Source organism: Tyto alba, unplaced genomic scaffold (genome assembly GCF_018691265.1).
Source record: "Tyto alba isolate M040663 unplaced genomic scaffold, T.alba_DEE_v4.0 Super-Scaffold_5, whole genome shotgun sequence".
Classification (NCBI taxonomy): domain Eukaryota; kingdom Metazoa; phylum Chordata; class Aves; order Strigiformes; family Tytonidae; genus Tyto; species Tyto alba.
In genome coordinates this window covers 4229117-4242208 of record NW_024881326.1, presented here as the reverse complement: position 1 = coordinate 4242208, position 13092 = coordinate 4229117, and the positions used below count along the sequence as shown (strand labels likewise).

Here is a 13092-nt window from a genome sequence, read left to right as displayed (position 1 = left end):
AGGAAAAGGAGATGTTCCAAAGCATTCAGCTTCACATTCCTATTTCCATGCTACTAAGTATTCTAATATGACAAAATGCCAGTATGGAAACCAAAATTACTAATACTAAGGAGTTAGTTGTACATAAAGCTGAACTAAAAAAAAAAAAAAAAAGACAAAAAAAAAGAAAAAAAAAATGAAAAAAAAAAATAAAATGAGGCTAGGCACCTTTCCAGGGCATTGTTTAAGCACCCCTGTTTTCAAGGTACAATAATTGTGTTGAGAGTACCTGCACTTGGATCAGGCATGCCATAAAAGATATTCCATTGCCAGTAAGTTTTCAGCTGCTTTTGAGTTCTGTGCATAAACACAAAGCATTAGTAGACGGACATTTTTATTTTCATGCCCACACAACTAAGATGTTTTTTTCCATTTAAATCCAAAGTTCCCAACACTGAATGTGGAAATGAATAGTTTATATTTAAAAGGGTATCATGTTGTTTGGTATGGCACTTCTTTTTAGACACAATTTAATCAAAAAATGCTGTAACAATTTTTTCAGTGACAACCTATTTAACTTCATGACAGTCAAGAAACAAGTAATATGTACAAAGTTCTACCACTTGTTCAATTAACATATTTTACTGAGACTTTATTTTTTATTCTTTATAATCTTTATATATGATATAAGCTTGGGGAAATGGGAGAGTGAATCTCTCCTGTGACTGGCCATGGCCTCAACAGTTTTTCCTCACGAACCTAACATTTCTTAAGGAGGAAAAATTACTTTGAGACAAACAAATTTAATTCACTGCAAATTTTAATGTGGTATTTCATCACCAAACACTCCTAAACCTAGTTTTCATAACATGGATATATAATAACTAGGGAGACCAAATCCGTATACTCAGATGATGTGATTATGAACCCAAAGGACCTGAAAGTAAAATGAAACAGTGTTAGAAGCTGAAACGAGCCTACCAAGTTTATTCCAGGAAGAGAATAAGTTTTTGCAGCTGATAATTTTGTAGCTGTTTATATTCAGTTGCCTAAGCATTCAGATCAAATATTTTCAGGTTTTGCATGCCTTCAAATCCTGCAGGATATTAATTCTAAATTCTACACGACTGTTTTGTGTAATAGTGATCATGTAGGATTCATGAGAAACTAACCAGAAGCACTACTGATGGATTATGATGCAACATTCAAGCAGTGGGTAATTGCATTGCACTGGATGTTTCCCATTAACCATTTTAATGGACTTCTAGGCCCATGTCTGTAGAAGAAAAAGATGCAGAGCAAAATGAGTAAGGCAACACAACTGCACCCACAATTCCTCTGGTTGGGAAAATTTCATAGCATTCTGCAAAGCATGAATTCCAACTGCGTAGCTAAGCAGCACTCTTAGTCCAGTATAAACAGCTTTTCATTTTTTAGCTCCAGTTAATCAAAACCAGGCCTGACTGAAATAAATGGAAGCCACACACAAGCAAAATAAGAATGATGCAGGCTAAGATTGGCATAGGCACAGTTAGGCATTTATTTTGATTTCCTCAAGAGACCAGCGTTCCTGCAGTGAGGCAAACTGTGAAAGTTCCCAAAATATTCCTCTCTAAGATGGGAGGTAAGGGGTAGGTACGTGTTTGAAAGGCATTAGCTGGACTCTAACCGGCTTGCCTACTAGGCTCAGCACAGAACTTTACACAAAGCCTGTGGCACGCTCCTCCAACTAGAAATACCGATACACTACAGGCAAGGTTTTGTACAATAACCACCTCTGTTCGTGCAGTTCAGAAAAATAAACCAATCAATCTTCTTCTGCAGATGGAGTTTAAGTTGTGTCTCTTCTATTACCACTTATTAGGGAAGTGACTACATGCAGTTACCCTTCTGAGCTGCAAAAAGCCCACACAACCGCCCTATCAGCCTCCCAAATGGTCAGGAATCTATTTAGACCGTCGCTACTGGGAGAGGAAAGTGAAATAAGGAGAGAGACTTAGACAGGCAACACACCAATCTCCTCCAACAGAAATACTTCTATAGGGTTTCAGAGCATGAAATACCATATACTATGCATCCAACACCTGTGGATAGAAACTTTCTGGCCCACTGTGTAAGTGGCCAGGGCCACCTAGAACTAGGTCCAGTGAGAATATTAATTAAAAACCACGGACCTTTCACTAAATTTAAGGAATACATTAAACTACGTATTTTATTTCTGAAGTGACCTCAACAGAACTTCAGACTTTGTTGTGTATAGATACACATTCATATTCACTTATAGGCATTCTTCTTTTAATGAATCATTTATTTACATGCCCCTCAGGATGGGGGCAAACACACATTGTTTTGCCAAGTGCTTCTGGCACTTGCCAGATTATTGTCCATAATACCTCTCTCTATATATCTATCTCAGTTGGTCTAAGAAAAAATTTTTCCAAAACCCACCCCGAAACCAAAGGTCAAGCAACTCTCATGTTCAACTGTTCTGACTCAAAGTTCTAAGCACAGTTTACAAATCTGTTCCTCTTGTACTGACTCTCCAACCACGCTGAGAGGAAGAAATAACATTATTCTCATTAGACTATCAACATGAAATTTGGATAAGTATCTAAAACATCAAGCCTCATTGAAATTTAAGCTTCTAGTCCACTGTGGAGTAAATTATCATCAAATAATCATTCTGTTCAGCTTTACCTACTGCACTGGAATCTGTAAGAGATTTGCATGCTATTATGACTAATTAGTTTTTGATGAATTGTAAACATTTCTTCAGAAATACATTAAAGTATTTAGCAAAGAATCCACATGGAAATCCCCGGAGCTGGAACGGTGCAGCACCTCCTTGGTGTTAGAAACACGTGTCTGCCTGTTCCTTAATTTCGCTGGCCGTTTGCTGTTCTCCACTCGAGGCCAGGAGCGCGGCTCCACGCACCATCCCCGCCGCGGGCACGGCGGTTCAGCCGCCGCAGACTCTGCTCGCCTGCCCCGGCCCTGCCAGTGCCAGCACCCCCCTAACCGCGGGATGAGCCAGGTGAGGCCCTTCTGGGTTATGGCTCATCCTTCTACCGACTTACTGTTTGTCAGCTCGATCGTTGAGCAGCAGCAAGCTCTAAACATTTTCCAATTAAAAAAACTGGCCTGCAATTTGTAAAGTATTCCCTAGGATACCCTGTAACGTAGTAATTTTCCCCTTTATTTACTTAATTAGTACTGTGGAAACAGCTGTATACAAACTTGTCTGGAAATGGAACGCTTCAGGTTAAGCAACTATTGCCACTTATTAGAAGTCGATGCCACTTTTTATTAGCTGAATTCTACAGCTTTTTAGCCTCACGTGTGCAGCAAATACGCTGGCTTCTTTCTGATCATCTGTGGTAGGGCTTAAATATTACATTCTGATTTAACAATGGAGGCAAAAGACTACTCAGGAGATATGCTCTCTGCTTCACAACAAGCATTCTTTTTTTTAATGAATTATTTATTTACATACATTGAATCATTGAATATCATCCAAAGAGAATAAAATATTGAGATCAAGGCTTTCTTCTCTATTCTAAGGAATATAAGCTGCAAGAGTTGCTGGTGCCACTACACTTGTGGGAAGGAAAGAATTTCCACAACTCTTAAACATACCAACTTTGTTAACAATGAAAAGCCACCTTTCAGTCAACATTATTGGCTACAACTATTTAAGCTAATATTTAAACCAGTGCACACAGGCTAAAGGCCTTTTGTATCAACACAACAAGGACGCACAATTCTGCAGATTTTACTTTACTGAAGAACAGCAACTTCAGGGCAAAGATCGCTTTCAAGGGATTTTAAGGAAGAGCCACTGGTCAATTCTAGTTATTTATTACCCTGCTGGAATTAGAATAATGTTTTCCAAAAAGTTTCTTATTATATTTACATACAATCGTAATGTTTTAAGATGTTTTAATAAAAAAAAGGGGAAAGGGTCTGAATGAGCAAGACAGGCTTTACCTTCTAGCAAAAAACCTCACAGATTCTTAATGAAATTAATGAGAACATAAAGAGGTGTTCATTTGCTAGAACATAAAATAGAGAGGGAATGAGTAGAGGCACTTTGCTTTTCTCTTCTGTATTTCTAGAAAAAAAAGCACGCAGTATACATGGAATCATCCGCCTTGCAGCCTTTCCCTCTCAAGGAGGCAGAGCGTGCAGCACCAAAGCAGGAATTGCAAGACCTACAACATAATCATACCTCACGTGGGCCATTTCTGGGCTCTGAATCCACTCACAGGACCCTGGGAGTGTAGGCTTATTTGCCCAAATTGCAGATGCATAAGCTTCACAAACCAAAGAGAAGTTCTTTCTAAAGGACCCAAAGCAAGCTCTTCTACATTCCTTCTTTTGGCGTGCTGCTAACTACACACACAGTTCCCAGTGCAACACGAGATGCAAGTGTATCTGCATTGAGAATCAACAGCAAAATGTGAGGCATCCTGAGGCAGGAATTCAAACTTGTGCAGGAAAGAAAAGACTTGGTAGAAGGACAGATCAAAAAGATGAGCTCAAGGAGAATGAAAATATGGATAAAGCTGAGTTTATGCAGGGAAGGAATGACTGCTATCAATATCAAATGTGTTTAAAAATAACTGGTTTATGACTTGTCTCCCAAGTAGTCCTGTGATATCTGATCTTTAATAAAAGAGCAATACTATCAAAAAAGGAAACCTATCTGAGAGTTTCTCATGTTGCATATTTCTTTGAGATGGAAAGGCTGTGAAACTCCACCCCAGCAGCACCTGGACCACAGCAGTATTTCATGGGTTCTCTCTAGCAGAAATGAAGAAACAGTCCATACACTCCCAGCGTTTGTTTCAAAGCCCTACATCCGTTCAGCTACTAAAGTGCACTGTAATTACATAAAAGTCACGTGTAAGTAAGAATGCTAAATTCTATTTTAGGAAGCATCCTTGTGGACCACGGCACTCAGGTGGTCCTTTGAAAGTTTGTACATTCTCTGAGTTACTTTTATAAAAGGTGAACACGGCAGCAATTTAATTAACAGCAGCAAATTCACTCATATCTCCTGTTTGCTTGGTTGAAGTTTCTGCTGCAAAAGGATCTCATGTCGCTTTTTACAACTGAAATACTCATATATTCAGTTTGGGAAAATAATTCATTAATCAGAGAAAAGAAGATCTATCACTCTGCTTCAGGATACAGGAGACACTCCTGAGTCACGTCTTCAAATGTTCTTGAGTCTAAGCCAGCAGAGTAGTGCGAATTATCTGAACTGGCAATTTTGAAATATTGTGACCTCTGTCAGCAAATTGCTGAACTGGCTGTCACAAGATCATCAGTAGCATACCTACAGAAGTAAGGTCTCCTAACCAGGCTGATGTTTTTCAAGATGATCTGGAAATCAGCATTATATGAGATGGATGATGCAGAATCTCTCTTTACATCATAATCTAGACGTCCTGAAATGCCTTTTTGCCATTAATACAGCACAACTGCAGCTCCCTTGAAAGAAACATGGATGACATAAGCTATCTCACTGGCAGGGGCACAAACAGCAGTCAATCATTCTTTTCAGGACTAACAATTACAAATTTTATCTTTCTCATATTTATACACACCCCTCCATCCCTTTTGCATGGAAAGCCTGTGGATCATCTACAACTCTGTACGATACAATCACCTGAGAAGCACATTTAACTTATAGGAAAAAAACCCCAGATCACGGAACCTACTTTGTGACCATTTAGAATTCCTAGCAGTTTAAAAACCCTATCATTAAAAAAACTTTAAATGAAATAGGAGAGAGCAACTAAGCAAATGGGTAACACAAAGACTATTATATTTTTGACCCCTCCGCTCTCCCCTCCTAAGCCAGGGCTTTCCAACAAGAATTGTGAGAATCCATAAAATCAGTCAGAACTGAGCAAGACTACAGTTCTGCATTAAGCTTGTTTATACTGTTGTTGATGTCTCAAAGATTCTGCAATACAATACAGAAAGGTCCTACAAAGTAAAAGCTTCATTTGTTTCATACAAGTATTAAAGTTATGAATCAGAAGTCTCCCAAAGAACAGAGTTAAAATCGGTCTTTCGAGGGAGAGTGGGTTTTTGAACCCAGGCTTTGGTTTCTGCTTCTCTTTAAGAATGATTATTTTGGTCATCTTGGAAGTTCATTACTAAGAGAATAAACAGGCATCTAATAATATTTATAGACTACCACACGGAAATAGCTAAATGCTATTTCGTTATGCACTTCACACTTTTCAAGTGACATTTTCTAAGTGTATTCATAGTCTGATTTTTAATAAATTATAATAAATTAGATTAAATTGACAACATCACAATGGTTATTATCAGAAGTCAAGCTAGTAAAGCAGAAAAAGTCTACCAGTTTTAAGTTTGGCTTCTAGCTTGGTTTAGTGTTAACAGTCACTATAGTTTTGATTACTGGAAAACATTGTTTAAAGTATTCTTAGCAGCTCAGTGACAAGATAAACCACTATTCTGAAAAGAGCTTCTTGTTGAGAATGCACACACAGTGTCAGCTAAGATTTATTTTTGGTCTGACTTTACACGAAAAATGAATAATTCTGATTATGGTGAAAATGTTGATAAACCCCAAAGGAAGCTTACATTCATCTGATTCAGTATTATATATCAGAAGGTAAGAAGCCCTTGTCATTATAAGTTGAACAGGAAACGCATTTTTATTAGATTTTTCAGCTACTGTAAAATTCATAATGCTGAGACTACTGCTGGATACCACCATTCTGATACAGCATGGCCTCTTACCATTTTAACAACAAATGAAATTTCTATCCAAGGCCTCTTACCATTTTAACAACAAATGAAATTTCTATTCAATATACATTTGTTACGTGTGAATACAATAGAAAGCATCTTTTTCTGTTAAGAAATCCTAAATATTTTGTAGGGACAAGTCATTATTAAAGGGAAATACTGTAAGTTGTAAGGCATCTCTGGCATTATAATGTGTCTGCTATCATGTATGAGAATTTCAGAGGTTTTTTTTATGTCTACTCACATATAGACTCAGAGAGCAACACAACAGTCATACTGACTGAGATGAGAAGTTCATCTTAAGTCCAATAACTTGTTTTTTACAGGTATCTAATACCAAATAATTTGGAAAAAAGCAGAAGAATACAGAATAACAATTCCTTCAGTATAGCTTCTCAGAAATAATTCTAAAAGCAGTATTTGCTTCTTAATCTCTTTTATGCTGCTGTTCCAAGAGAATGCATGCAGATTTCCTAGAACCTAACAATTAAAATAAATTCAGCTCCACTCGTAAGTAGCAAAAAAAAAAAAAAAAAAAAACCAAACAAAAAAAAGTGCAAGGATTTACTTGGCCTCAGTATAAGGGCTTCGTGGGGTCTGTGCATGCTGGCCATTCTGAAAGCAAAGAAAGTTTCAGGAAAGATAAATGGCTCACTCCTACAAGCTAAATAAGGCAGCTTGTTTTGGGATTGCAATTTTTTGCAGTGCTTATTTTCAGAAGCATACATCAGACTATTAGCTTTCATATTAGAACATCCTCTTTCCACAAGCAATGGACTGATCTACCATGTTTCTGTGGTTAGCAGGCAAGAATACTTTATTCCATTTTCATGGCTCAGATTTTTAAGGTGATGACAGTTCTATCAAAAAGGATCTTCTGAACTATGCACAAAATAATGCATATAGAGTGCAAAACAGTGACAGCTACACTAAATAAATGCAGATAATTTCAATGGTGTGACTTCTGCTAAAAATGTTCATGGTATCAAAGTCATTTTCTTAAAAGATATCTGACATCCTTACCTCCCAGTCCATGTAGTCACATACATCTTCAAAGTTAGTGAGTAGAGACACTGAGCAGAAAAGCCGTGGCAGCTCATCCCTCGTCATTGGGGGGAAACGACTATCTTTAAGGGCACTGTTGAAGACAAAACAGAATTTCAAAGGATTTTTTGGTTTGTGTTTTTTTTTTTTTTTGTTTGTTTGTTTGTTGGTTTGGGTTTTTTTAAGTTCAAGGATATAATGAAGCAAACTGAAAAGTATAAAGGACAAAAAAAATCCTGATGAAATGGTGACCAGTTTGATAATCCAGTTGCCAGTGTAACACACTGACCAGCATTCCCAAGTTTTTCCTCAAAAGATTTGTTTCTGTTCTTGGCTGGCCAGTCAGGTGGTATTCTGACCGTCATTCCTTACTGAGCTGATTTTGCTACTGTGACAATCTCATTAATGAAGCAGCAGAAAGTTTTTGAAAAAAGTTACAAAAGCAATAGCTCTTCTACTTGCAATTCAGTAAATCCCTCTCAAAGAGGATTAAACTATACAACAAAGTAGAGGGGGAAATTCTACAGCCTGCAATAATCAAACACATAATACAGTAATCAAACTGTAGAACTAATTATTCAGTGAAAAAAAATCCAAACAAGCAGAATATTCTCGAAAAAAGAGTAATATTTATGCTTACTGGCAAAGGTGAATATAAAAAAGGTAAAAACATCCAAGCGCTTTACAGACCTGTAAACTTACAGGACTTGAAGACATTCTGCAAAGCAGAAGCAATGATTAGTAACAGGGAAGCTTGCAAACAGCCAAGCTAATCCTCAGGCTAACGCACCATTCTACCGACATGCACACACCTAATGGGGTAAAATTCCATACAGAGAGGAGCTATCTGTTCACATTCCAGCACACTCTGAAAAACAAAGCAGTTAACAGACAGCAACTAGTACCATGAGTAAGAACATTCTGTAAAAACCTACTTGCATAAGTTTGGTTAAGAACCAGTTAAATTGGAAAAGGGAATGCTAAAGGGAGTATAGTACCTCAATTTTTTATTCTCTTAATATTTGAAATATGACGCACGAATACAAACATGCTCATCTCCAACAAAAACACTGATGGGCTAACTGAGCTTTTTGATGAGTAAAGAGAATTTAAAAGACCTAAAGTACTACCAAGTTCTTTATGTGTCTCACCGGTTCATCTGAAAATTAGATCATTCTTACTCATTTTATTTGGCATACAGCCAGTGGTTGCCATTAACCGATATAATTACAGCCATGGCCATGGTGTTTAGAATATGGCTGAAGTCTCTGCATCAGGTACCATCATTTTATAGTGTAGTATAACTTTAATAAAGCAGACCAAATAAGGATGCATAAGCAATAAAAATGTAAACTTTAGCTAAAGGAAATCATCATACGTGTAACCAGAAATAGTTTCCCATCATGAATTAATACCATACACTGCAGAGTTAAAATAGAACCTGTATTTTTGTGGGGCAGGAGGAATGCAGGTTTTTTCCCAGATATGTGACAATTACAAAGTAATTACACAGTATTGGAATTTAGACTAGAAGCCCTTCTCCAAGCTTTGGTATTTTTACATTACAAAATAGGTGAGATATATAGATTTTCATTATGAAGACAAATTCATCATATGATTAAGTAACAGTTAGCAGGCCTGCGCTACACATTATTTAGGAGTAATTCTAGGCAACCTCAGGTTAAGTTGCCATAGATATGAGAGATAGAGTTGGGACAGTAAGTAACTAGCCAAGGTGAATCTTTTGTCATTTATGTAGTATAGGCAGGCCTACACAGACCTGTGAAGAACTGGGAACACTAATGAGATTTAATGCCTTTGATATTTAACTAGTAACTTTTACTGAAGATGTATCGAAAGATGGTATCCTCCAAGATTTTGTTGATGGGATCTGCAAAGCTAGCTTTGTAACTTCTGGGAACCAGGCAAAGTTATCATCCACCCCTGCCTCGCATTTTGGAACAGTATCAGAGAACAACACGTATAGCCACAGCATAATAGCAACATATGAAAATATGAACAGCTAATTCAGCCTTCACATCCCTCCATGTAAGGTAAAAAAATTATATATGTAAAGAGAGGATACTCTGAACACAGGGACAGCTCAAACCAGAAGTCCATCTAACGTAGTATTAAGTAATAACAAACAGCAGTTACCAAAATGAATGAATGTAAGAAGACGGTAAATATCCAGGGGTACTTTCCTGGAATACTCTCCAGAAATCCAGATGTTTGTACCTTAGCTAATTTGAGCCAGAAATGTTATCTCTGCACTTAAGAGATCTTCATGAGTTTATTTATTAAGTGCAAGCATACATGCTTTTAATATTTTACCCCACCTTTTACTAAAAACTAAAAATTATGTACAGAAACTCCAATCCTTTTAAAATCCATTGCTACTACAAGTTTGCTTATATGCAAATTTCTCATTTCCCTGAGGTAACACTGTACCTCTATCATATAACCAAACTGTTTGAATATACTACTGAAAAGCACCCAGAGACACAAGTTTGTTTTCATTAAACAAAAAAAACCCAACAAATTCCGTTATCTTAGGAAACAACTGTATGCATGGATATTGTCAATACTTGTTTAAACCTGTTTTTCGTAATTTAAGCAACAGTCTTATGCAAAACATTTCCCATACTGTAAGAACTTACAACCTTCAAAAAACTTTTTTTTTGCACAACTTGATACTAGGGGTTTATCTAATTTTCAATTGCCCTTCCTAAAGCTGCCAAATTTTTGAAGCAAAGGTTGTCTACTATGGGTGCAAGCCTGGTACCAATAATGTTGGCAGTAAAAGTCTCAGGCAAATTCCCACTCACTGAAGATCTGCTGCACTGGCATTATTAGATGAGAAACCACCCTTAATTTAACATACTTTTAAGTTGTACAGAAACAAACATCATACAATGCATGTGTAAGCCACATCTCAGCTAGCCTGCTCAAACACTGAGATAATGATTTGAAACAAGATGGGTGAATCATGCCAAATTTGAATATTGATAAAAAGCTGAGATGTGAAACCTTCAGGTGAACACAGTGGGAGCAGAAAGGCACACAAAGGCACAAAAGCCTCAGGCATATACAGCAAACAAAGTAGCTCAGTTTTAGTGAAAGCAGAGCAGCGCAGTAAACATTGCATACTCGCTAACAAGCTTAGCTGACTAATTCTATTATTCAATAATACGACACTGGTACAAATACCTTGCTTTCACATAACTACCTCATGGTAACTAAAATACTATCAAATGGTAGTGCCATTTCAACTATACCTAGTTCCTTCAGAATTGCCAGGTGCTATTTTAACTCTACAGCCTGCTGAAAAATTGCTCAACACCCCCATGACTATACACCTCTGTACACATATCCTGTACTAGCACTCATGCTGCTGCTGATAAGCGAGATGTCTGGCAGAACAAGATCAGAGACATCTGAGTAACAGTCCCTGGCACCACTGGGACTGGTCAATACAGAATATTGCTGTTATTCTATTCATCCTTTCCCTGTCTCCAGATCCCATATTACAGTATGCTGTCATCTTTCGAAACAACTTTGTCTCTGTTGTTACATAAGTAAAACCAAAATTTACCTGGAAAAATTTGTGTAGACAATCAGCAATTAGAAGAAAACATACTGAAGGGAGATGCCAATAAGAAAGCATTTACTTGTACTGGTTAGCTACACATGAAATATTCTGTCTGCTAATGCAAAATTTATGGAACTAAAATAGTCTGGCAATTATATCAGGTGCCATTTTTAGAAGAATTGGCTTAAAACTTAATAACCCTTCCCTAATGAGTTTGATTTAGGTGTACCAAATACTAATTTAGAAGTAGGAAACGTTTACCTTTGAAGTGCTATATATTACAGTTAAGAGTATCAGCCATCTTCTCAATCATTCTTTTATTACTCCCATGGCTGATCCTCTAAAGTAAATTCCAGATACCTTTTGAAAACCCAAGAGCAGCCCAGCTTTGCATCATCTCTTCACAGATGAACTGGTTTCATTTTTGCATTTTTTTAATGCTTGCTTAGCAGGAAACATATGTCATTAGAGATGCTTCCCCTCAGAATTCAGCCATTATCCTTAAGCCTAAACTTTATCTCTGTGGGTAGTGAATAAATCACCATCTACTGGCTGTTCTGATGTCAGCACAAGCAGCGGATGGTACCCAGTAGAGTTCCTCACGGGCAGCTCTCTACATTGTACAAAACTGAAGTTCTCAATGGTTAATGGACTGGCATCACCTTCAAATGTCAGCAGATGTCAACACTTACCAAGCATAAAAAAGCTTGCATGAGCTTTTACTTTTGTTGTCCCTGTTCTAAGAAGAAAGAATACCAGTTTCTAGAGGCAAGCGTTTGGCACTCAACATATACTTCATACACTCTGCAAAGATCTGTGCATGTAAATTCAGTCTTCTGCCTCACTTGTGATGTTAGTATGCCTCTTGGTGACTGATTCAAAGCCACCCTAAAATACAGACAAGATAACGTATGCTTGTTTTCCTCAAAAGCTTGTTACTGGTCTGAGCTGTTCAGAATGAAGTCACTGTCTCATTGTGTGTCAGCATTCCTGATTAGCAGACTTTGTTCTGTTCATTTGATAGAAGCATTATTTTTGTAGTACTGGAATGTGATTTTACATTCTCATTCAATGTAATATTCTTCTGTTAATTCTTCTGTTAGAAACACAAACGGATTCTTATGGAACAGAATTTGTCACAGTAGATACTAGGTTTAAAAAATATCAACTCCACATTTTTTCTGTTACACTTAGAATTAAGGAAGGGTAAGTGGAAATAATTAGTAAAGTAAGTTGGAAAAATTAGGCAGGGTTCAAAACTACTTCTAAAGAAAAAAATACTAATTTTAAAAGCATTTTCTAAACCATCTGTTCTTTATTCCTCAATGCCCAGAACTAATTTACATGTATTGCTGCTGACTAAATGGAAGTGCATGGTATGAAGAGTTGTAAAGAAGCAGTGCCAAGCAAGGGGAATTCTAGCTGGCCAATAAAAGGACATTAGTTTTTCCACATGGAGTTCTGTTCCACGTTAGAAGTGGAGCAGGCAAAGTCAAAATTGAATCCTGTTCAAAGAAAACTATTTTTAGACACAAAATGCATGCACACACACACAGAGCCTTTCTAATTAAATATTTATGCAGTCTTGGGTGTCCTACTAAGATCAAGTAATTGCCAGTGAAGAAAAAAACAAAACAATGTGTTACTCAACTATCAGTTTTTCTTCAGCTGAGCCATGCTAT

At 37.1% G+C, this 13092-nt stretch overlaps 1 protein-coding gene across 2 annotated transcripts in view; it reads right to left on the bottom strand.

The window, feature by feature from the left end:
• AMMECR1 (AMMECR nuclear protein 1) overlaps positions 1 to 13092 on the bottom strand; it is a 109978-nt gene that overhangs the window by 11819 nt on the left and 85067 nt on the right. For both annotated transcript variants that reach the window (XM_042807302.1, XM_032996160.2), the window contains exon 4: positions 7798 to 7912. In XM_042807302.1, the coding sequence (XP_042663236.1) occupies positions 7798 to 7912 (115 nt within the window). The remainder of the gene's footprint in view (positions 1 to 7797; positions 7913 to 13092) is intronic.